This window comes from Drosophila busckii, chromosome 3R (assembly GCF_011750605.1).
Source record: "Drosophila busckii strain San Diego stock center, stock number 13000-0081.31 chromosome 3R, ASM1175060v1, whole genome shotgun sequence".
In the NCBI taxonomy this organism is placed as follows: domain Eukaryota; kingdom Metazoa; phylum Arthropoda; class Insecta; order Diptera; family Drosophilidae; genus Drosophila; species Drosophila busckii.
In genome coordinates this window covers 4,681,221-4,706,384 of record NC_046607.1, presented here as the reverse complement: position 1 = coordinate 4,706,384, position 25,164 = coordinate 4,681,221, and the positions used below count along the sequence as shown (strand labels likewise).

Below are 25,164 nucleotides of genomic sequence, written 5' to 3'. Positions count from 1 at the left end.
TTTTGTGGCCGAGCAGACAGCTGGGCAGAAGGCAGAAGCTCATAAATTGAGAGCGTTTTGGCTAATTCAAAGTAGTTTCATTTCTGTTTCGGTCGTGATCGTTCCAACATGAAAGTGAGTTAACATTGCCTTGGCCAAAAAGGATTATTCCGTTTTGTGCTAGCATTTTATATAAAATCTATGTTGTGCAGGTATTTGTGTGCGTCCTGGCTCTCGCAGCCATCCTGGCCTCCGCCAATGCAGGACTTCTGGGTCTGCTGAAGGGCGGTATTGGCGGCGGTTACTCCGCTGGCTACACTACCGGATACGGTGGTGGTTATGGCGGATACGGAGGCGGATACGGAGGCGGCTATGGAGGCCACCAAGTCGTCCATGTTGTTGATGGCGGTCACGCTTATGGCGGTTATGGCGGACATTATGGTGGTGTCGCTCATGTTGCCAACGATTACGGTTATGGCGGTTATGGACATGGCTATGTTGCCCACGCTCCCGTTGTCAGCCACGCCGTTGTCAGCCACGCTGCTCCCGTTGTCAGCCACGTCAATACCTACAAAGTGATCACCTCCCACGGAGTTGGCGGCGGTTATGGCGGCTACGGCAACGGTTATGTGAGCAACTATGGCGGTTATGGACATGGTTATGGCGGTCATGGAGGCTGGGCCAGCGGTGGCTGGAAGAAGAAGTAAACAGCTTCTTGTTGTTAAATATTCTTACATTCTGTCAACAAAATAAACAAAAAAAAAAGTAATTCTGACAAAGACTTATTTCTGGGAGATCCTGGCTTGGGTATATGCGTGTTGCCTTTATTATTATCAACAGAGATGAAAATAAATTGGAGACGTTCAGCAGAACCAACAAAGAAATAACTTGTTGCTGCAGAATCTGATAAAAATAGAAACAACTCTTGTTATTTAAGTTTGTTCCATAAACAAGAACTTAATTTATTTTAACAATACTACGTTACATTTCTATAAAAAACAAACATTATAAGCAGTTTGTACAACTCAAGAATACGCAATTAATTATTGCTGATATGATTTGTATCTAATTCAAGGTAAGTCTCCGCAGCTAGAATGAACGCTTAGATCTGGCCCTTTTGAAAGTTTGAAATTCCTCAAAATTTCAGTGTTTAAAATTTTGATTATAACTTGGAAAAATCGTTTTGAAAGTAATCAAATTTGTCTCATTTGGGTAGCTCAAGGCAGCGTTAAATTGTATAAAACAGTCGAATGCAATTTGATTTCCCTGAGGCTTGAAATTCAAATGAAATAGATAAGCAGCATGATAAATTTGTTCTGTTAACACTTAAGCACTAACACTCAATCAAACTAATTAAAATTCGGCTCAAATTAATAGCGTGTGTCAACGCAACGTCAATTGATATAAAACAATAAAATCTGATTTTATTTCGCCAAGTTAGCGTGTTTTTTAAAGCTTGTAATTTAAATAAAATAGATAGGCAACCATAGGCTTTAATTTATCATGGCAAGGCCAAAAATGTTCAGATATGCCGTCTGCTTTACTGTTTTATAATCGCATTGAAGCTAAAAACAACAATTGCATTAATATGTACATTTTAGATTTTACAACTTTTACTTTTTGCCGAATATTGAACATTTCCACATATCATTTAATACAGACAAATATCTGACGCCACTCGGCTAAGCAGCTGCTTTTGAAAGTTTGATATTTCCAAAAAATGATCTGGATTGTTTACTATGTTGTTTATAGCTTAGCTAAATACAATTTCAGGTATTCAATGCTATGATTATTTTACTGTGTATGTCATCCCAACAAAATAGAATAAAATAACCAAATTCAATTTGCTTACTGCTTTTGAAAGTAGGAAATTCCCTATAAACTTACTATTTTGTTTATAGCCAAACTGAGTGTTAATCAAAACAAACAAGTTGATAAAATAATTTCAAATTTGTCAGCTGTTCAAAAATACTGGTTCGCATATTAATAAATGAATTGATAAAATCTAATAAGTGTTATTAATGTAGATTGGTTTTTGTTATTAAAAATTTACTCACTGGTTAATGAATTTATACTTACATTTTTATAAGCTGCCTTTAGTTGACTACGCCTATGGCAGAAACTGTAAAATATGCAGATTGCTTCCAGCTGCCTTCTTCATTAGGTTTTATGGATTGGATGAATTTGCATGCAAATTCATATTTTAATTTGAAGCTGGCGCGTTTAAACTAATAATTCCCTTTGCACATAATTAATAATAATTCCCTTTTATGGCGAGTCTTTAAGAAAACCTGTCCCAGCTGAAACCAGAAATTTAGAACAAGACTAAGATAAATTAAATTAATTTGCTAGTAAGTTGCCTTACAAACTTGATTGGCTTTAGTGGAATGTTTTGTTTTGCTATTTTAAAGTCGCTTTGCTGACTTTTTTTTCAAACAGCTAAAGATACAAAAGAGTTTGAGCTGCAACAAATGATATAAATAAGGCGGCACCTTTGACCTTTGCAAAAACTGTTTAAGGAGCTACATTTGCAAACGACTTTAGTCTCCATACGAGTACACAAGTATTTTAAGCCTTCAAGTGTACTTGGAACGCAAATGTGCACACACACACTCACACACACACTTACTTACAAAGCTGCAGATACTGACATGAATATGTTAACTGGCGAGCAAGCAAGGAAATTTATGTAGCGGATATGAACGCAGTGGGCCTCGTAACTGCTGCTGTGCTGAGTCTGGCTGAAGGAACTATAAGTTATCGTCAGCACACATGTATGTGTGTGTGTGTGTGCGTTCAGGATATTCTGTCGGCCTAAATAAAAAAAACGGCTTGCAGTCACGTTAGCTTAAAGTTAAGCAGAGCTTGTTAAACTTAAAAATAAAGCGCTTTGGCATTTGGTTTATCTTCGAGTATTTTTTATTTAAAAGTAATATTTGTTGCTGTTTGTCTTTTTTTGTAACTTTTGTGTTTTTTATAAAACTTTGCTGCTTACATACGACACTCGCTTAGAACTAGAAAATAAATAATGTAAATAAATTATTACACTTAGCAGCTACAGTTAGATGAACTAAACATAAAGTTAATCAAAACATAATGAATGTATGCATGTGTGTGTGAGTCTGTCTGTGTGTGTGCGCGCTAGAGTAGAGAACAAAGCAAAGAGTGTAGACACAGAGTGTGATGAATAATTGAAAAATAACAGCAACTACGAGTTGCAGTTAGCAGTTGGAAGTTGGTAGTTAGCATTTAAAATGAAGCTAAAGAGATGGGCGAAAAGTTCAGTTCAGTTCAGTTCAGTTGAGTTCAGTTCGGACTAAAGGCAGTCAAAGTTGATAGTTAACAGTAAAATGTAATAAGAAGCAGAGTGGAGTGGAGTGGAGTGGGGTAGCGAAATGCAGAGCAGAGCACGCATTGCAACAAAACCTAATCGAATTGATGCTAATGATAATATGAAAAAAGTAACACTGCATTGAACTAATGAACACCACAGTGCGAACGCACTTTACAGATACATTACCAGCGATGTATCTATAAGTGCGCAACTGTGCTACAAGTTAACCGTTGCAAACGCATCAAGAGAGCGCACTTGCATATCTAATTACAATTCGTCTGCCCCTGGCGCCTGCTCTGTCCGTCCGTCCGTACGTCCGTTCGATCGTTTGTCTCACTGTCTTTGTGTGTGTGTCTTTGCTTGTAATTTATCTACAAGATAAATGCAACTAATGATAGTTATTAGATATGTATGTGTTAAGATCTATGCAGATGTGTATGTGTTTGTGTGGTGCCTATGACTTGATCTGTTGCTGTGCCGGCTGCTGCTGTTGCTGTTGTTGCTGTTGTTGCTGTTGGGGCTGCGCCAACTGTTGACTGCTGTGAGCGCGATAGGCAAGCTCCTGCGCCTCAGTCAACGAGCGTCTGTCCCAGCCGCCCCCACCGCCACCGCCTCCTCCACCTGAAGACAATGCAGCCGCTGCTGCCGCCGCCGCCGCTCCGATGGACCAACCGCCGCCTCCTCCGCCTCCGCCCGAGGACTTGCCCGCCATTAGCTTCTTCAGCCCTATAATGCCGGCCAGCAGCAGCGCTATCTTGGAGATGATCAAAGCCTTGCCTGCCAGTATGTAAAGTGCTCCCATGGCAATCGGCAGCATGCCCATCAGCTTGGTGGCCACCATCATCGCCATCATCATGCCCATTTTCTTCATCTTGCCGCGTCCTGCAAAAAAAACGAGCAAACTTAATTAACATCTATGGCATATGGAATTTTTAATTTAGTTTCTTAGGGAGAAAGCCTTGCATACAGAGGGACGCGACAATTGCAGCACTTGCAATTTGCCAAAAATGGTTAGAGCCATTGGGAAAGTGTTGGCCAAGTTGTAAGCAGCGACTAATGATATTGATCAATGATTTGAAAGTAAAAGAAAAGCTGCAGCATGTCGTGGCGTGAAAGTAAAATTCACTTTTCATTACAAATAAATAAAAAAATGCATTCGAATGCCAGCATAAGTGCTTGTGTCAAAATTATAATCGATGCCTAGCAGTCATTAACAAAAGAAAAACGTGGCCAAGACACACTCCGCTCATGACAAAACTCAAAGCGTGCTGAGCGCACTTTGAAGTGGAGCGCAATTAGTTGTCTAAATTCATCAATCAAGCGCATGAATAAACAGAAATTCGTGTGTGTGTGTGTGTGGAGCCAGAACTATTTGGAGAGCATGCCGCCGTCGACTTGGAAGCCGTCAACATGAAATTCAGGCATGACATTTTTTCGTCATTGTTGTTTATTTTTTTCGTTGGTTGCTGTTGTTGTTGTTGTTGTTGTTGTTTTTGTGGAAGGTTTCTGGGTCACACAGCTAGCTAGGCGAACAAGTTTCAACAATTGCGCATTTTCCCAGAAGCCAACGTTTTCCACGCTTTCGCGCCAGTGTTGCTTGCGCTTTACATACAACAACGCAACAGCAACCACAACAACAATAACGGGCAGTAAGGAAATGGGCCAGGCAGGCATGCTCGCCTTGCCTTGCCAATGTCATTGTCAGTTTGCCAATTAAGCTGCCAAGCCATAGCATTAATCACAAGCAAGCAAGCAATGTGTTTAACTAAATATGAGCAACACATATTGTTGCAGCTGCTGTGCTAATTATGCGGCTGCTGCTGTTGCTGCTGTTTGCAAAATTATGTCACTGTCACGCGCAATGAATTCATTTAGCGGTGCAGCTAACGTAACTGCAATTAAATAAAGTTGTGCGCTCACTCGCTCGATCGCTTGCTTACCTTCCTCGAGGCCGCGTCCAATCTCATCGGAAGTCAATTTGGGAAAGCTCACTTGCAGTGAGTGGCCGTTGAAGAAGTAGCTCAGCCGTTCGATCAGCATGCTCGTTAGCTTGGCATCGCGTTCGCTGCCGGAACGCGCCAGCGTTGTCTCTAATTCATTTTCGCTGCTGTATGCCTCGGGACGTGGCGCCGACTCCAGCCGCACCAGCCTGATGCCATCGGCAACGGTAATGGCTTCGATGGGCGCTATGCGATCGATAAAGGAGATGGCCTTCTTCTTGAGGCATGGCACAAATCCAGTCTCGGCGCGATTGCATTCATCATAGACGCGCAGCAAGGTGCGTGCGCCGGCGTTCTGCGGCACATTGCTCAACTGCTCGGTGCCGGCCTCGCTGCGGCTGGCCAGGCACAGCAGCCCAAGCAGCAGGCTAACTATTGCCTCAGCTCGCATGTGCCTCGTTTTCAATGTCATTGCCGTTAGCTTGTTGCACTTAACACACACGTATATAACACACACAGAGAACACACAGACGCGAGCGCTTGTCGGCGGGCTTAACTTAATCCTTGGAACTACTGTGTGGGTGACAGTGGGTCTTGCGCGTCTTGCACGGCTGGCTAGCTCGAGTCAAACTGTTGGCTGGCCTTGGCGCGCTTTATTCTTTTATAGACAGCAACAAGCTTTAATCGCAATTTAATTTTCTTCGTGCGCGTCGCAAGCGACTTCGGGCCTCGTCCGATCGTCGTGCCGCATTTCCCAGCAGCGCTGCTCAACTGAAGCTGCTGCTGTTGCTGCTGTTGATGATCATTAGCCAGTTGCAGTTGCAACTTGTTTTGCTTTGTTGTTTTTTTATGCGCCGCTTTCGTTGTTTATAGCCAAATATATTAGTTGCATGGCTTTTGACCATTTTAAAGCTGCCTGTTGTTGCATGTCATTGTTGTTGTTGCTGCTGTTGCTGCTGCTGCTGCTCTTGTTGACACTTTAATTTCAAATTGGTATTTAACCATTTTCGCCTCGCATGCTTTGCCACTTTACTTGGCCATAAAGAAAGTATTTATCGGCCAATTTTATTATGCAAATTGGCACAGTGGGTGGGGCATGCAGTTACGCCCAGTAGTGCTTATTAGAGAGAGTGTCTGCAATCTAAGGTCTCTGCTGCTCATGAGTCCGTTCAAGCTGCTGGGCCATTGACTTGCGGCTGCTGCATATCTTGTAGAACGTGCTTGTGTGCACATGTTGCATGCCACAGATACAGCAGCACTGTGGCAGTGGCAGTGGCAAAAGGAAAGCTGCCGCATAATTGTGGCTTTTACAAAATACTTTTACCCAAAAGAGCTCAAAACGGAAGTATGCCCAAAATACTGCTGGCTGGCCACTTTCTGTGGCAAGTGCTGCTTGTTGTGTTTGTTGCTGGCCCTTTGAGCCGCAGCTCATTTTTGGCTAATAAAGTTGCAAATTTAGACCCCGAAGCGAAGCGCATTTCCAACTAATGGCCATCGTGTCGGCTACTTGTTAAGCAGCAGCAGCGTTCGCACCCCTCAATATCGCAATTTGAATCTGAAACTCGCTGTGACTTTTGATAAATGTTGCCATATTTTGCTGCTTTTTATATACTTGCTGCATATATTTTCGCTTGCTGGGTCACACTAATTTTAAAGATTTTCCACATCACTTTCACTGCTTAAGCAACTTGGCGATTTGTATAAAATTTGATTTGTTTGCTTTACTTTGGCGTCTTGTTGTGCTTTGGTTTGCATTTGGTTTGGTTTGGTTGATAGCATTACAAGTACTCGTTAATGGCAATGTCGATTGGCGAATGGCGGCGGCGCCTCAATATCTCAATATGTGTAAGTATTTCAATCTTGGTGAGCCAGTTCACTGACCGTTTATGCTTTGCTGCATAACAAGTGGCCATGGCTGAGATGATGGGATAGCATGACATGGCGGGCATCGCATTAGATGGGGAGAAACTTGCGCTTGCTTGTGCCGTTGGATTTGCAAATTCAATGAACCCAAGCAACTTAGGAACTAAGCTTAGGACCTGGGCCAAGTTCAATGAGCGATTTGTAAAAATTACAAATTTATTGTTTGCTTAAGGTTTATTCAAACATAACGGCACTTAGCATAAAACACAAAAAATAACAAGCAAGTTTCGCTTGTATTTCAAAGACAGCATTTTGGCAGCTGTGCGCTCTGCTAAGCTTAAGAAACAAACGAATGTCGAACATACCCATGGATTTTGATCATGTCTTGCGCATAAAGCCGTCAAAGCATTGCATCCATCAAGATGCACTCGCATGAAGCTTGCAGCTTGCAGCTTGCAGCTTCGAGCTTGTGGCATGCCTTGTCTTGTTGCGGGTGCAGCTGTCGCTGCCAAAACATATCCGCAACACGTACTCATACATATGTAAGTATAACATGCTCGCTCATATCCATTGTCCATATCTAGCGCTGCTTAAGTGCATGCGAAATGACTACAATTGTGTCTGGCTTCGTCACAGTTGCAGCTTCACTCTTGGCCAAAGACGTTGCTGCTGCTGCTGCTGCGGTGGCTTTCCACGCGCAAGGCCAAACAGCAACTTCACCACCACCGCCACCAACTGGCTTTCCATAGCTTGCACTTTTCTTTATGCCCAGAGATTTCGTTCAAGGTTTTTTCTGTGCCATTCTGTGGTCCCAACTTGCGACCAAAACAAAGCCAGCAAAATAATTAATTCATAGTAGGAAAATTAAATACTCTAGCTAAAAGTTTAAAATTTTTAAATTCCAGTCTGCTGTTAACGAACTTTATCTTTACAATTGTAAAACTTGCAGTTGTTTTTGTTTATTTTTTATACGACTGTCGCATTTGAAGCAGCAGCAGGCATAATGCTCTTTAGGCTGGCAAAAGTCATAAAAAAAACAGCTTCATTGTGGCAAAATTAAAACTGTAATAAACAACAGACGTAGCAACAGCAGCAACAACAACAACAGCCGCAGCAACAGTAGCAATAACTTTTGTATGTTTTGTTTTATGTGAATGTGAAGTTTTTCACGACTCGGCAGAGAAAGTAAATAAATTGTTCTAAATTCTACGTAAAGACAAGCAAGTGCTACCGAGGTTAAACACCTCTGACGGGTTAAAGTTGAGAGTGCAGCTTTCAGTTTTAAGAACTCCAGGCATATAAATTAAAGACAGTTGCTCCAGCTCCATGTCTCTGTATGTGTTGGCCCGACTTTCTATTTCAATGCGGGCGTTCGTTCATCCAAGTGCAATAAAAATTGAATTATTTTACTATAAAAACAAAACAAAAGAAAAGTGAAACTGCTGCTGCTCTTGCTTCTACTTTAGGGCTACTTGTTTTTTATATTTTTCCAGTGCAGCGAGTGCAGCCAGTACGGTCGTCATTAGGCGATGCTTATCACGCCTTGTGTAGTGCACAAATCTCACAGTAATTAGCTTTTAGATGCGATCAACGTGATTAGTTGCCAACTTTCAAATGTGGCCACGACTGTTGTGACAGGCGCAGAAATGTGTCAAAGCCAAAATGAGCATGACAGGCGCACACACACAAACGCATATGGATATAGGTGCGGCAATTTTAGCCACTTAATCGACTGGCAATTTATGTAAACTCTCCATTAATTCGGTAATTTGGTGAGGCATTTGGCACAGTGTGACGAGTGCTTAAATTAATTACATTTAATGCGTTGCGTAGCTTTTGCTTTCTTTGGGTGAAATTCTGCGCGCTGATCAGCAAACAACACTGAGCGCTGTAATTAGATTCTTAAATGTCGCATTTACAACTTGAAAGTGCGTAATGGTCGAGCAACCTTTGTGCCGCTCGGATTGCTGCGCTAATTAAAGATATAAAACCGCTGAAAGTAACAATTAAAACTTAAGTAAACCGACGTCGCTGCACTGCTGCGTTTCCCAGGCCAAAGTTTAGTTGGAAAACTTATTACCGCAAAACATTGCCAATACCAAAGCCCGAAGCAGAGTTGAGTTGAGCAGAGAGCAACTTGAGCATAATAACTTGGTAGCAGTACAAAGTCGATAGCCTTTGTTATTTACCAAAATGTTGACATGCCGCTCCTCCCCCAACATCCCCACTAAACGAAGATTGAATGTTTGTGGCTGCAGTTGCAACGTCAGCACACAGACAATGTCTTGGCCAAGGCTGCAAAGGTTGCAAGCAGCTATTCCTTGGCAAACAGTTTCACTTTGGCTTTAAGATGCTTTCACTTTTTTGGGTTGTCTTGTGTTTTTTTTTTTTTTTTTTGGCCATTGTCACGTTGGCCTGTGTTTCAATTTATCATGCCACGGATGGTTGAACGTGCGCCTGCGAGTGCATTGAACTTGGCGAAAAGGGTTGCGACACCAAAGGTGTTGTTAATAATCCACAAGCTAGTCAGGCTCAAGAACCCTGGCGCCGCATTAAAATTATAATTTATTTGCGCAAATTGCAAGAATTTCGTGCTCAGATTGCTGCTGCTGCTGCTGCTGCTGTTGCTGCAGGCTGCTGCCGTTGACAATAAATAAAGTGTTGTCCTTAACAATTGTGACATTGTGGTGAGACAAAAATGTCTGCATGTCACGCCTGTCTATGCGTCGTTTGTCGTGTCAGTAAACAGAAAGAAAACATACACACAATACGAAACGCAAAAATAATAAACCGAAATTATTTGTAGCTGCTGTCTGGCCCGTGGGCTATACAAAAAAAATATAAAAAGGAGACATAGACAAGTCATGAGATTCATTTAAAATAAATGTGAAAATTTAATGCAATGTGTTTTGTGTTATTTTTTTCTTATTTTTTTTTTTTATTTTTGGCATGCCGTTCGAGCTCAACTCAACTCACTTTCAACGCAAACATAAATTGCCTTGTACGGCGCAGCGGTTGCCTAGCTGGCTTTGGCTGATTGATGAGCAGACAACGAGAGGCAAGCGATGTTGCCACCACGGTCATCGTGATTGACATTTGGCAGTGAACTTTTGCATGTTGCCGCGGTGGCAACCAAGTGGTTGACCAAGTGGTGGCTGTGCGGCAATCGCAAGGACTTGAGCTGAGCTTAGATTTCACCGCAAATATTTTTGGCGAAACTCATTGCTCATGGAATCCATGCATAAGGTAATCAAGCGATAAGTTGAATAACGCATGCGACTGTACGCACCTAGATAAACAATTGAAATGTAGCATAACGATAACACATCTCACCAGCTGTTGAACAAACATCAAATGTCCCAGCGGGGAGCACACAATTTCTTTCGCCAACAGTCAATAGCGGCAGTAGTCTGTTCTCATGAGGGTGGCACTCAGCTGAAGCTGCCAGCCAAGTGAAATTTAAATCAGCAAATCTTGGCAAAATATTTACATTAAATTGCTGCGACTTCAATTGAAAAGAAACAAACACAATTATGGGCACATAATAGCGATGGAAAATATATATAATAAATTCATTATTTGCGCCTAACGGACAGACGTCACGCTGTGGCTTTCCACACACACACACAAACACACCAATGCAGTTGCTGTTGCTGTTTAATTTTTTCTGCTTTTTGGGGGTCAAAGTGAAACGTAATTGGCCGGCAGCGCTTAATTTGATTGAGCATAGCCAGACACCAACACCAGCACCAGCTCCAGCACCAGCACAGCCAGCGAGCACCTGAAGCCACACAGAGTTGGGAATTTGCAACTGCCCCGCACCCGCAGTAGACGAGAGTTTTGGCTTTTGTTTTTGTTGTTTTGTTGGGGGCGCCTCTGATGTCAACACATACAAAGTGAAAGTGAAAAATTTGTAACCGAAACTACCACCGAAAATAAAAAGAAAACAAAAACAACTCACTGACTTTTCCTTTTATGCAATTGCGCTGAGAGCTCCTATTCCCAGAGACTCAATATACGCGCATTCTCAGCTATAAACAAAATGCAAAGCAAATAAATCGCCGGGGCCAAAAGTATTGTTCCCGATCTTTTGGCTGCCGCAATTGGCATTGATTGCTGGCCAAGCTGCTGCTGAGCCAAGCGTTTTGTTTGTTTTGTGTGTTAACATAAATGGCAATTACAGCAAATTGGCAAAGCTTCTGCTGCAGTTGCTCTTACTCTAGCTAAGCACTGTGGCTACAATGCTTTGGTTTTGCTTAGCAGCCATTAGTGGCGGATGAGCACTGTGGCTGCCGCTGCGAAAGTTGCCTGTTGCTGCTGCTGCAATTGCAATTGCGTGTGAGCTCATGAAAAATTATCATAAATTATCGCCTGCGGATTATGCGGTTGGGTTTCCCATACACGCAGACATACATTTGCTAGTGGATTTTGCCAAATGTAGAACATGCCAATGTATGTACATTTGATCAAAATTCGCTTTCTCGTTGTACTTTCTATCATTTTTATGTTTTAAACATGACAACAATAATAAATAATAAATACAAATAATTACCAGCTCGCTTAGCATTTTTCAATGCAATTTTAATAAAACGATTGCTGAAGACGATTGCAAAGCAGCATCAGCAACAAAAGCTGACTGCTATGTGGCTGAAAGCTGTTTGCTATGGCGTTTCAACTCTGAGCCTAAAAGTATGCAAGCTATTGTTATGTAAGCCGCTTAACAAACAAAGCAAATGTAAAAGTAAATGAGTTGGCACAAACTCAAATGAGTTTGACAGCTGCAGCTCAAGCATAATAAGCTAAATTTAAATGAGCTTAGAACAATTTAATTGCTGGTTTCCAGGCCACTCAGATTCTGTGTCAATGCAAAACGAATTCGTGACTTTGCTAAAAATCTATGCAGCACTTTCATTAACTTTCTTGCAGCGACAATTTTGCACTGACTCTGCTATAATTTTCCTTTAACCACAGTGTTCATTTCGTTTTCTATGCCGCATAGCTAATGTCCATGTCGAAAACTTTGCGTGCCAAAAAATGCCAGAAGGCTCAAGAAGCGCTGCCAGCGCGCTGGCTACGTTGACTATGTACAAATGTTTGGCAGCATATTGTTGCCAGCAGCCGATGAAAGTGGGCGTCTGAGCACAAGACATCATTAGGCTGCAGTTAGCTGAGCATAGAGCTGTAATAAAAGCCGATTGAAATAATTACAAAGACTTGCTAATTACCGCAATGAGTCTGAGACTGCGGCTAATGCCGAAGCCGAAGCCGGGGAGCAATTGCACTAAATCTGCAGCGAAGCTTAAGCTGCAGCGGCAATTGCAATTGCAAACTGCAGCATGCATATTACGCTCTAAATAGCCAATAGGCAGCACTGACAGCGTTGGCTGCAAGAAAAGCAAAACTGGATGCAACGCCTGCCTGGCTAATTGTGGCAAGGTGAAGTGTATAAATGTGTTTGGCAGGCCGGCGCACAAGATCAGTTGGCCAAGTGAGTTTGCGGCAAAATCAACACTTGGCGCGTGCTGCACATCGCAATAGAGAGAAATAGAGCTAAGCATTAATACACAGTATGGATACGCGTCTGAGTCTGATCATAGCGCTGTTGCTGGCGGCGTTCCAGGCACGTGCACTAGAGATCAACGCCAACGCCAATGCGCATGCGAATGCAACTGGACATGGCGAGAACGGACTGCTGCGTAGCCTGCGTCACGTATACGCACAGTGTGCGCAAAGCGATGATATCTTCTGGTGCTGCAAGCTACAGGGCGCTCGCCTGCTGGGTCGCGCCTTGAAAGTGCAACAGCTGAGCATTGTGGACGGCGTTAGTTTGGTGAAGCGCGCTGGACTTGAAACAGACTCGCGCAGTGGACGCGCCAGCTTGGCTGAGAGTCAGCTCAACAATCGCGATCTGGAGCACATGTCCAGCAAGAGCCTGGATGCGCTGCTGCTCGAGCGTTTCCTCAACTTTGTGCACAGCCATCAGCTGCAGGTGAATCTGCCGCGCCTGCTGCGCTATGGCGAGCGCAACAGTCAGGACTGGCTGCAGCTGCTGCTTGGCTATTTGCTGCCCGCCGAGGCGAGCACTGATGGCGAGGGCCGCAAGAAGAAGGACGACAAGAAGTATTTGGGACCCTTCATTGCCGCCGTGCTGCTGAAGACAGCCATACTGAAGATGGCCTATCACTCCATAGCCATTGTCGCAGGCAAAGCGCTGATTGTGGGCAAAATTGCGCTCATCATTAGCGCCATCATCGGCTTGAAGAAGCTGGTGAGCCACGACGGCGGCGAGAAGACCACCTACGAGATTGTCAAGCATCCGCAAGTGCAGCAGAGCCACACCTACTCCTCCAGCCACCAGGGCGAATACGATACTGGCGGACACGATGGCGGCTCCTATCATCGCAGCATCGACGACGAGATGATGATGCAGGACAAGGCCTATCATGCTTGGCTGCCGCAGGCAATGGCTACTGCTGCTGTTACCAGCAACACCAACAACAAAGCAACGCGATAAAGCGGCGCTGTGTATTCCGCAAAGAAAACCAAAGAAACACATTCTAAAGCGTCTACTTAATGTTTACTGTTAGCTTAGCTCTAAGACATATTACTTTTAATGCAAATACACAGACAATATTTAAAGCTAAACAGCGCCAATTGCTGCTCGGCGGCGTTGCATCTCAGTGGCTTCATAGGCATAATAGGCTTGATCCTGATCCTGCTCAGGCTCTGCGGTGGTTGTTTGCCACTGCTGGCTGGGCATGCTGCGATGCCAGCCGCTCTCGTGGCTGTGCCCGCCGCTGGCGACAATCACATGCTCGGGACTACTCCCACTACCACTGCCAGCCGATCCCTTTTTTAGACTGCCCTGCAAAAGAGGAATGCGTGCCAGCTAATTGTTCTGACGAAATGGCAGCTTCTCGAATTTATTTGTTTGTCACTCACCAGCAGCGAAATGGCCAGCGCTATTTTGGCCATAATGAAGGCGGAACCGGCTATGAGTATGACCTTGCCGAGGAACATTTGCGCAAAGGTCGCCATCATGATCATGCCGCCCATCATGGCCATGTTCTTATCTTTGTCCTTCTTCTTGCGACCTGTTTTGTTGAAACAGTGTTTGTGTTTATTTTTCTTTTTGCGTTTACCTTTACCCTTTTTCTTCTTCTTCTTCTCCTTCTTTTTCTTCTCTTTCTTTTTCTTCTTCTTTTTCTTTTTTGGCTTATATTTCTTTTTCTTAGTCTTTTTCTTAACTGTGGTGGTTGCATGCATATCAAAACTACCAAAGCCCGCTAACAACTTATCGACTTTATCATCTACGTTGGCTACCGTACCTTGATCCACCTCCAGCTCATCAATGGCATTGGATATGGTCAGCTGCCGTGGCAGTCGCAGCCGCAACGCGCGTCCCTGCGCCAACTGCAGCAGCTTCTCCGTTAATCCTGAACCACTGCGTGCGCTCTTGCCCGCCGCTGTCTGATTTTCCGTCTCCAACTCCGGCTCCAAGCTCATGTACTCGCTCAGCTGCCAGCTGCTCTTGTCCAGCGCTGCAGCATCTAGCCAGCGTTCCGCCTCACCGCTCAGACACTGCCACATTGCCCCGCCAGACAGACACTGTTGCAGCGAGCGGCCAAAGCTGCGTGCAGTCCAATTGCTGCTCAGCACTGAGTCGTTGCCGGCAGCTTCACTCTTTATCTGCAGTAGCCAGTGGCAGTGCAGCAAGCACAGCAAGAGACGCCGCATGTTTACTTTGCAGTTCAAACTTCAAATAAACAGCCACAATGCTGGCTCGCGTTTATATATAGAACCAACTATTGATGTTGTGGCTGCTGCTGTTTTATTTTGGGCTTTGGGCTTATAATTATTCAGCTTGTCAAAGCGCGACACTGCCGAAGCGCTCTTGATAGGAATCTAATAAGAAAAGTTGAAATGTCTTTTACGCGCTCTCGAACTCTTGACTGGCAGCTCACTGAGGCATGCAAAACAGAGACTTTCGTTTTTGGAAAGCGCTTGACAAGCATCAACATATATTTCTGCTAACTTAAGTTATTTTAAATACACATAAATAAATATTCACAGCGATCGCACATCCACGACCTGCCAGCCGTTCATGCCAGCAGACGACGTGGAGTCCTGGAAGTTGCTTCGCTTCTCCAACGCATTCGTATGCCTAACCTTGTCGAACTCATAGAAATTGTCCACAGCGCGTGGCTTGTTGTTGGATGCCACATGCCGTGGCGCCTCAAACTGCAGCTTGCGATCGTTTCGCTTGTATGGCGGCGGCTCCTGCACATGATACTGATGATGCAGCTCATCGCTTTGGCCAAACACTGTCGTCTTGCCCGGGAAATGCCCAAGCGGTCGCTGCAGGCCAAAGCCACCCAAACCCGCACCCACATTAAAGCCAGCCAAACCCCCGCCGACGCCAAAGCTGCCCAGTGAGCCCAGCACGCCACCCAAGCCCAGAAAGCTGCTCACATACACAGCCAGCTTGGCTAAAAATAGCGACTTTTTCAGCAGCAAACAAATGCCAGCAAACAGCAGCGGCACCAAGGCCACCAGATTGAACTTAAGTCCCAGCAAAAATGGCAGCAGATACTGCTTGGCAAGCACGCGACCTATAAACATTAAGATAAGTTAATGTCCTTGGGGATTAGTGCAAGCAACTTACCTGTACTGACATCCTCATAGCCAAACTGTCGCACATCCTGCGCACCCTCGTCCAGCACAAACTCCGCCACACTATTTGCATCTGCTGTGGGTCCAATTTTGAACATTAAGCCCGGATAAAGCGCGTCCATGTGCCACTCTAAGCTGCGCTGGCCCATGACAGCGCCCGCATTCTCTAGAATGCCACGAAAATCCACCGGATCTGTGTCCAGCACATTGAGCAACGAACGCCCCGCTGCCGTCTCGCGCTTCACTGCCACAAAGTCCTGCACGAAACTCACATTCTCACGCTCATCGAAGCGCTGTATGAAGTTTAGTGCCGAACGGCCCAGGCACTCGCCCAGCTTGGGTCGTTGGGCGCCACGCACGCATTGCTTGAACTGCTGCAGCTCCTCTAAGCTCACGTGCTGCAAATCGCTGCCAACCACAGACGCTCCTAATTGAAGCAGATTAAGCAACAGTAGCGCACCCGCTGCTGCTGCTGTCGACCACATGTTGTAACGTTTTATTGTTAGACTAAGCCTGCTGGCCAGCTGACCTGTGGCTTTTATAGTTGCCCACAGCTTGTTATACAATAATCAACACATTTTTGCGCCCAAAATCTGCCCAACGTCAGTTCACTTTGTGCCTTTTTTTTTGCACATGTAACGCTCCCGCCATGGCCCAATAACGGAAATTGTTGTACATCAACGCCAAGTGGCTGACGTCTAATCTTGTTGTTGCTGCTGCTGCTGTTGTTGTTGTTGTACGCATCATGGTCATGGTCAGTGCACACGAAGCGCGACCGGTAAACGGCAGCAGCATGCGGCCAACAGTTTTTGTTGTTGCTTCTTTTTTTTCGCACATTTTGGTCATTATGTAATGAGGCATTGTTGTTATATTAGAAAAGTTATGAAACAAGCAATTATTAATGCTTAAATCTATTAAATAAACGATAACAATTAAGGCACAAAACATTAACGTTAGGGCAAAACAAACTAACTGGCAGCCATTTGACCTGAAAGCAAGTAAATACATTTGAATTATTTATTATTATTATTCTGGCAGCTCGTTTACTGCTAGTATAATCGCCAGCAGTCCATGTACGACTGACCTTCGATTCACTTGCCAGCCTCAGTAGGATACTTATGCTCTGCTGCTCATTCACTTGATCTCAGTGCAATGAGAGATGCTGAGAGCGCAAGTCCTTCGGAGAGTGTGAGCGACAGCAATCGTCTAAGATCAGAGCACGTTTTTGCTAGCGAGAGCACGTTTTGTTGAGAGAGTGTTGGGGGTGGGTTTTGTTTTAACATAATGAGCTTAAGAGGTTAACGACCCTAAGGCTAAGCAAAAAAAGCCAACTTAGTAAGCACAATTGCATTAAAGACACGTTTGCATTGAATATTAAATATTGTATTTGAATCCTAAAATAAAATGTTCTTATTTTATATGTTAATTAAGTTGTGAATTGTAACACAGCTTACTTCTAATTGAATTTGAATTAAATTTGTAAAATTATAAATAGCTCTGAGGCATATTTGTGTTAATTGCTTTTATAAAGCTAACAAGCTTAATGTTTTCACAGTCAGTTTAAATATTATATGTTGGCATTGCCTAATGAACCTTAAAGCTCTAGACATTCAATTATATTTTATGCATTGCCACTTAAGCGTTTAATGGCTTGCTCAACTAAAGAACTTTCACTTAAGTTCTGCAATTAGAATTTTCCGCAAGTATTTCTAATCTTCGAGCGTACTCTTAACTTTTAAAAGTCTCTTAAGTCAGAAATGTCTAGTGGCATTTTCGGGGGTAATTGCGATGTGATTTTGTTAAAAAAGTAGTTAGCATACTTTACGGCGCCAGCTATTAAAACTCAAGCCGAGTTGCCACAGTTGGCACTGCAACAATAACAACAACATGGACTTTTGATGTTTATGTTTGGGCAGTTACACGTCCTTAGACACATTTGTCTGCCAACTTGGACATAAATTTAAAATTGAATCTAATGCTCACGGACCTAGTGAACTTTCGGGCGGCCAATTTGCAAGGCTTGTTTGCCAAATGGCAAATGAGTCAAAATTTTGACTGGCAGTAAAAGTTTCTTGGCAAAATGAAAATGTTGCAGCAAAAGTTTTGCTTGTGGTCTCGCAATATTTGTGTGGCATTTGCCACAGCATTGGCATGCGGCATGGGATGTGCAGCGCAATTGTCGCCGCGTCGTGGCGACAAATACTCAACATGGCAAAGAGATAGAAATTTTTGATTAATAAACACTTTCACCAGCAATATTTTCAAGCTCATGGTCGTTGGCAATTGTTGGCAAACAGTTAATACAAGCTCTGGACCGATTTGGCCATTTGACCGTTTGGCATTCGGCCAAATGCCAATGGCCATAAATTTACGGTGCGGGGCGGTGCATTGGGGCGTGCCGCAAGTACGTGTCATTGACATTGGAGCTGCAGACCCAAATGTGGTCGTACATGTTGCACATGCGGCATACAACATGCAAAAGAAACAGGTCGTCGGCTACTTTCATTCGATTTTGGAGCGTCACCGGATACCAATGCCAGCCAGCAAGGCCTAACAGCGACGTGTAGGTGTAACCACAAGAGAAACAGCGCGGGAGAGCGAGCGAGAGTGAGAGGGGGAGAGAGTAGCAGCTACGGAGAGTAAGTAAGTTATTTCAAAGCCAATTGCAGGCCAGGAAGTCTTACTTCTGACTACGCCTCAGTGCGCGTCTTTCAAGTGAAATTTTATTTAGTTGTTGCTGCTGTTGTTGTTGCTGTGGCTGTTGCTGCTGCTGTTGCTGCTGCCGCACGCTGTGATTTTGTGTGTCGCACATGCAATTGATATCGCTGGCCTCGTTTGCCTTAGTTGGTAATTCATTTTATTAGTGAAAGAGTGAAAGCATTTCACTATAAATATGCCGCGCACGTTGCGTATGCGCAATATGCGTATTTAATATGAACTCCACCTGCGCCTATTGAATGCAAACGACAACAGTTACAGATAAATGCAGCTTTATTGAGTTTCATTTGTGAGTGTTTCGTGTTTGTTTGCTTGTGTGTTGAGTGTGGTTGAGTTCAGTTGGTTGTGGTTGCAGCTGTGGCTGTGTGTTTAATTTTCTGGTCAGGGGGTTGGCGAACCGTGAACTGAGGACAGTTGCTTTAAGTTAAAGATTTTGGCGTTGAGTTTAAATACAATAAGTAAATAAGTAAGAAGTTGTTAATAGTAAAGCTCTTGAGCATTAAATTATGCATTAAAATAATACAAAGTGCAGTCGTCTAACTGGCGCATAGTTTAGCTTTAGTTTTAGTTAAAGTTAAGTTTAGTTATTTAAGTTAAGCTTAAGTAGTGCGAGCGCCCAAAGTAGTTGCCGCCCCCATTCCATTTCACCGTATTTGCACTTAATCTCTATGGTTTGAATTTCTTTTCATTTCCCAACAAGTTTCACTCATTTCGCTGATGAGAGTTGCTGATGGCATGAGTTCTGCTACAAATAAATTAAATAAATAAAATAAATTAATTGAGTCGCTGGGCGAAAATGCGCAGCGAGCTCAGTGCTCCAATCCAATCCAATTCATTTCCTTTGCTGTTGCTGTTGCTGATTGCTGTGTGTATTGCACTTTTGCTTGTGGCTTTGGCAGTCGACTCGATTTATTGCTTATACGCCGCATAGGCCAGCTGCTGGGCCTCATTTGCGTGCAGTGATCGCCCATAGCTGTGCTCATGCTCATAGTGCGGATGCGCAACGACCTCGTAGTTCTCCTTCTTGGACTCCAGCAGCTTCTTCAGTCCAATGATGCCGGACAGCAGCAGCGCAATCTTGCCAATGACCAGAGCCTTGAACGAGATGAGCGCCAAGAAGCCAATGGCCAGCGGCAGCAGCGCAGCCATCTTAAGCTTGAACAGCATAAGCAGCGGCATCAGATACTTCTTCTTCTCCTTCTTCTTGCCGCGAGCTAGATGTTAACAAATAAACAAACAGACAGATAGACAGACAGTCAGTAAGTCAGACAAGTGTGATAATTAGCAATCGGTTTGCATGCAATACTTTCGCTAGTTGAGCATTTGAGTTTGCCTGTTGCCTGCTCATTAGCAATTGGTGCGCAAGATAATTAATCAATATGAAGCTAAAAGCCGAAACCGTAGCAGAAACAGAAACAGGATCGACCGCTTTCTAAGCAAGCAACGCGCTCTTAGAAATCGCACAAAAAGAAAGTAAGCCTAGCTGACTAACTCAAAATGCAATTAATTGCGGCAACAAGTTTGCAATGCGGTTGCCTCATGGCCGGCCAAAGCCAACTGTCAATGCACCGCTAGCAATGCCTGGGAAATGGCAACGGCAAATGGCAAATGGCAAACTGGAGGCAGCAGGATGCCAGCCCAAGCCTAGTCAGCCTGCATGTGTTGTGACCTCAATGCGGTTAGAGAAGCTAACAGTGAAAACAGGATTTAAGCATGAGAGCCACATTGTTGGCAGACGAACGCATTGCCAATGCCAATGCCATGGCCATGGCTGTGGGTAATTGCACCAGTAACCCAAATTGGCAGCATGCAACAGAACCAGTCAACAGAACACCAATTGTGCTGTGGTAGCTCCCACAACCAGCTTTGAGCTGAGTTGATCTGAACTGAGTTAAGTGCTGTTGTGATTGCTTAATTGTTTACTCACATTCTTCGAGGGCACGCTGCATGTCCTGTATGGAGTCCTTGGGTACCTTGAACTGCAGAGTGTGTGTGCCAAAGAAGCGCGCCACACGCTCAACCAGCAGCGAGTCAACCTCAGACTCGCGCGCCTCGGGCTCATCGGGCAGCGACACATCATTGAGGGCGCGTCCCACGGGTATCTCATCGGTTTTGACAAGAGCTATGCCCTCGGTCAGCCTCACATCGCCGTTCTCCGTATCAAAGTAATGCAGAGCGCGTTCCTGTGATGAAATTAAGAGCTCAATGGCCAGTTTGTGAGTTGACATTGATTGTCGTTTACCTTCATGCAGAGCACCATCGAGCGATCGCCGCAGTCCTTGACCATTTTGAGCGCGCTCGTCAGCAGGCTGTCAGCCTCAGAGGCTGCTGCGGCCGTTGAGGCTAGCAGCGCGAACAGGCACACGAATTTGAACATGATTTGCTTTGGATTTATTTAAACTAAACACAACACTTTGTCTTTGTCACTAACTATTATCCTTTTGGGCACTGCGTGTGCGTGTATTGGGTTCACTTGTTTGCGTTCACTGCGCTTGGCTCGATTGGCTTGTTCGATCTGTCGGTCAGAAGGCAACCCGTTAACTGTGGCTAGAAGACGCACGCGGATCGAGTTTTATTCCCGGCCAGCAGCGCAGCAGCGGACCAACGACAACGACAGCGACGTTGACGCTTAAACCCGACGCCAGCTCAACGCTGCTGCTTCCCCATGTATTCCCTCGTTCCCCAACTCAGCTGAGCAGCGCGGCCAGCGCCAACAATGCAAACAGTAGCCGAGCTTAGAATTTAAATAAACAACCTGGCCAAGACGAAGACGACAACAAACCGCAACGACAACATCGACGACGACGACGGCGACGACGACGCTGTTGCTCGTCGGCAGCCGCAGCAGCAGCAGCCACGAAGCGCATCGGCTGCAACCTGACTTGGCCTGGGCATAACCTGGCCTAGACTTCAGCAAGTGTATGCGTGTGTACTCAAAAAATAGAAATGCAATTTGAAATTTATTTGATTTGTATATTTCATTTAATTATTAAATGGATTTAAATGTGTGACTTAATTTGCAAAAGTATAAAATCTGTAATTTATATGAATATATATATTTTATATATGTATATTTTGCTCAGTGTAACTGCTTGCTGCGTTGACGGCGCAGCTGGCAGCGCTTTAGCTTTGGCTTGTTAACGGCTACTGATGTTGTTGTTGTTGTTGTTTGTCAACAAGCAAACACTTAAGCAGCAGTTAGCAATTTGCGCATAAACATATCCACACACACACGCGCACTCAGACCCACACACAGATACTTGGACAGTGGCACTCTTGTGTGGCCACTAAATAATTGTATTGAGTGGAATTTTTGTCATTGATGTGACAGCTCAAAATTTTTGTATTGAGGCATTTAAAATGCTAATTTAAGAGATGCCTGCAATGTGGCACACTTTCTGGTGATTATGCAGAACAACAACAGCAGCAGCAGCAATAGCAATAGCAACAGCAGCACCACAGCAACCACAGTGGTAAGCAACAACTGAAAGTGCAATGCGTGCTGAGACGCTCGAGTGATCGATACATTAGAAATTGCAGACACGTGACTAGCTGTGGCTTTAACGCTGGCTAATCAAGCAACCCCGCACCACTTTGCACCACAACAGCCTCTCCATCACCACCATCATCATCAGAGGCTGCGCTGCTCGCTGCTTTCGAGCAGCAGCAGCCAAGATACGAGTATTGCTTAAATTGGAGTAAAATAGAAAATTAACTAGTTTGCAGGCGGCATGGATAAAAAATTTCACTTTAATTTTGCTCTTTATTTATGCGCATGTGTGTGTGTGTATGTGTGTGTGTGTGTGTGTGTGTCTGTGTTGTATTTGTTTTTCTCCATCTATCAGCTCATAATGTATCTGCTGCCAATGTGGCTTTAAGTGCAGCTTTGTATGCCAATCGCTGTCTATAACAAACCGAATCGTGCACATTATAACGCTTTAAAAAATTTCCAAAAGCAAAAAAAAATTGCCACACGTTCATCTACTTGCTGTGGTTGTTGCTGTTGTTGTAGCTGAAGTTGTATCTGGCTGTGGCATTTTGTGTAATTTACGCATTAGTCAAGTACCTGAAAGAAAGCGCCGTATGTTGAGTTTAGCAGATGATGCAAAGTACCGCTGATAAACCATCAGTTTGGCCTAAAGACAACACCGACACACACACACACACACATACATAACTGTTGAGCTTGAAAGGTGTTAAAGTTGTTATTAGATACTGATGATATATGCAAATGATTTTCACCAATGGGCGCTATGACGTGATTGGACTGCTAAGCAGATTGTAGCTGCCTCATTATGACTCCAGTTAGGGCATGACTGTGGTCGACTTGACAATAACTTTTGGCTGCAATGAAAGTGAAACAATAAAAAGAGTTTTATGTAGCCTAAGCTAATTACGCAATGAGTTGAAACTAAGCTTAGCTTAGCTCAACAATTTAATTTGTATTATTTGCTATGCCGAATCATCTTTATTTTGACCTCAAACGCGCAGCTTTCATTTGGCGCCCACTCAAGTTAAGCAAACTGTGTTAGATCCTCAACTTTTAGCTCAAGCCCAACCCTTTTTTCGTTTGCTGCAGTGACACGAAGCCCATCTTCTGCTTTAAAATTGACACCTTTTTGAAAGTTTCACTTTCATTTCGTGCACCGACGCCCCCGCTCACTGTGTCAACGTGCGAATTCCGGGTTGCTCAGCTCGCTCGGTTTGTGCTTGAGTAATTTTCAATTAATGGAAAGTGTTGCCCTGTCCGCCGCGTGATGACGTCAATAGCTCAAGTAAAGGGCGCCCTCGCACATGAATTGAAGCAATGGTTCAATGTTCTACTGCTGCATACTCCACAGTCAATTTTCCACTTGCCACTCGTGTCAGTTCGGGCAGCTCATTAATATTTTGTGCAGAGTGCAAAAGTGAAAATGTCGCATACCAAAGCAATACAACAACAACTACAACAGCAGCAATTGAAGCGCTGCTCTGTCGCTTTGCTCTGCTTCGCATACGGTCGAGCATATTTTATCTATGAATATTGCATTGGACTTTGTCAGACGCCAGACGTTGCCTGCCTGCTGGCCTCAGCTTAATAATAAATGTAACTTTTTTCTTTATTTCTGTAGAAAGCGAAGAAATGTTTGCTGTTACTTGCGATGGCTGCTTCTGCTTGTTTTTTTTTTAGCACGCACGTAAATGTTTGTTTTTTTGTAAATTGTTATCAAAAATTCACCAAACGTGGCCTGGGCGTGTTTGATCGATAATCAACGCAGCTGTTGGTCAGTGTGGGTTTTAAGCAAAATGTTCTATATTTAATTAACGCTTACTTAGGCCTAACACACACATTTAGCTTCGTTACAGTTAGGTAAATAGATTAGGCTAAACATTATTCGATTATTCAGACAATTCATGCGGCAATCAATTCTTTGGTTTTCCTCTCACACTCGCTCGCTCGCTCGCTCTCAAATGCAAACTCTGCAGACTGGCAGCTGGCCTACAAGCTCTTGGAGCTGCCAACAGCCGCCTCCTTGGCGGGCTTCCAGCCGCTGTACGCCATGTCAAAGTCGCGTCCCCAGCCCGAATGGCTGCCAGAGGAGACCACCACCTCATGCGAGGATTCCTTGCCGCCGCCACCGCCGCTCAGCAGCTTCTTAATGCCAATAATGGAGGCCAGCACCAAGGCGAGCTTGGAGACAATCAACGCTTTGCCAGCCAGCATGGCTAGAGCGCCATAGGCAATGGGCACCAGCGTGCCACCCAGCAGCAGTGGTATCATTATATAGGCGCCACTGCCTTTCTTGTCTTTCTTCTTGCGTCCCTCCACCGAGTTGCTGTCGGCTTCGCGCAAATCCGGAAACTTAATCTGTGCAAATGAGAAGCGTTAACGAGTGTGCAACATAATATTGGCTTGGCTCACCTGTAGTGTGTGATCCTGCAGAAAGCTGCTGACACGCTTCAAAATCATGCTGTTGAGCACCTGTTCCTTGGCGTCCACACTGCGCGGCAGCACTGCCTCTATATCCTGTTCATTAATAGGCGGCAGTTGGCTGCGCTTCTGTGCCTCGTCGCCGCTGCTGACAAACTGTATGCCCTCGAGCAGCGACAGTGATCTGCTTGAGCGGAAGGCCTTCTCCAGTCCGGTCAGCAGCTTCACCTTCAGACACACCGACATGTTCTCGCCCGTGCACTGCTGATAAATGCGATAGACCAGCGACAAGTCCTTCCATAAGCTGGGCGCACTGGCAGGCTGTTGCTGCTGGTGTTGTGTCTTCTGCTGTGATTCGAGCGGCAGGCTATTCATTTGATGATAGCTTGTGCTGCGAGCCAGCGAGCCTGGCAGCCAGCAGAAGACAATCATCAATGCTGCCACATGCCACACGTACTTGATCATCGCTGTGTGTGTGTATGTGTGTGTGCGTGTGTAGGTGTGTGTGGGCTATCCTTGCTCTTTTTGCACTTCACTGGCGTTAAGATCAGCTGCTGGGCGCTGCACTTTAGATTAACAACTGAGTGCTGGCAAGCGCGTTGTATGCATTTTATACCGCCTGGCCATTTTCTTGCCGGCTAATTGCGCTGGGGTGCATGTCAAGCGGCAGCTGAAATTGAAAAACACATTTTGTTTTACTCTAAATATCACGCCAATTAGCCTGCAGCCATCGCTTAGCCAGAGGC

General features: G+C 44.6%; 6 protein-coding genes across 6 annotated transcripts; 2 read left to right on the top strand and 4 right to left on the bottom strand.

Moving 5' to 3' along the window:
* On the top strand, positions 1 to 718 carry LOC108603898 (shematrin-like protein 2). Its single transcript, XM_017993073.2, has 2 exons — positions 1 to 114; positions 192 to 718. Exons 1-2 carry the CDS (start codon positions 109 to 111, stop codon positions 684 to 686), a joined length of 501 nt encoding a protein of 166 aa, XP_017848562.1. The 5' UTR covers positions 1 to 108; the 3' UTR covers positions 687 to 718.
* Positions 719 to 3,767: 3,049 nt separating this feature from the next.
* On the bottom strand, positions 3,768 to 5,872 carry LOC108601459. Its single transcript, XM_017989357.2, has 2 exons — positions 5,254 to 5,872; positions 3,768 to 4,195 (listed from the first exon to the last, which is right to left on the bottom strand). The coding sequence occupies exons 1-2, from the start codon at positions 5,723 to 5,725 to the stop codon at positions 3,768 to 3,770; spliced, it is 900 nt and encodes a 299-aa protein (XP_017844846.2). The 5' UTR covers positions 5,726 to 5,872.
* Positions 5,873 to 12,685: 6,813 nt separating this feature from the next.
* LOC108601460 lies at positions 12,686 to 13,630 on the top strand. The gene has a single exon (XM_017989358.1). It carries the CDS (start codon positions 12,686 to 12,688, stop codon positions 13,628 to 13,630), a length of 945 nt encoding a protein of 314 aa, XP_017844847.1.
* A 126-nt stretch (positions 13,631 to 13,756) lies between these two features.
* LOC108601461 (Osi10) lies at positions 13,757 to 16,274 on the bottom strand. The gene is made up of 5 exons (XM_017989359.1): positions 15,782 to 16,274; positions 15,199 to 15,728; positions 14,445 to 14,697; positions 14,059 to 14,210; positions 13,757 to 13,981 (listed from the first exon to the last, which is right to left on the bottom strand). The coding sequence occupies exons 1-5, from the start codon at positions 16,272 to 16,274 to the stop codon at positions 13,757 to 13,759; spliced, it is 1,653 nt and encodes a 550-aa protein (XP_017844848.1).
* Positions 16,275 to 18,808: 2,534 nt separating this feature from the next.
* Positions 18,809 to 21,434, bottom strand: LOC108602195. Its single transcript, XM_017990244.2, has 3 exons — positions 20,750 to 21,434; positions 20,435 to 20,690; positions 18,809 to 19,721 (listed from the first exon to the last, which is right to left on the bottom strand). Exons 1-3 carry the CDS (start codon positions 20,882 to 20,884, stop codon positions 19,417 to 19,419), a joined length of 696 nt encoding a protein of 231 aa, XP_017845733.1. The 5' UTR covers positions 20,885 to 21,434; the 3' UTR covers positions 18,809 to 19,416.
* A 2,552-nt stretch (positions 21,435 to 23,986) lies between these two features.
* LOC108602731 lies at positions 23,987 to 24,883 on the bottom strand. The gene is made up of 2 exons (XM_017990882.1): positions 24,410 to 24,883; positions 23,987 to 24,355 (listed from the first exon to the last, which is right to left on the bottom strand). The coding sequence occupies exons 1-2, from the start codon at positions 24,881 to 24,883 to the stop codon at positions 23,987 to 23,989; spliced, it is 843 nt and encodes a 280-aa protein (XP_017846371.1).
* Between the last annotated feature and the right edge of the window lie 281 nt (positions 24,884 to 25,164).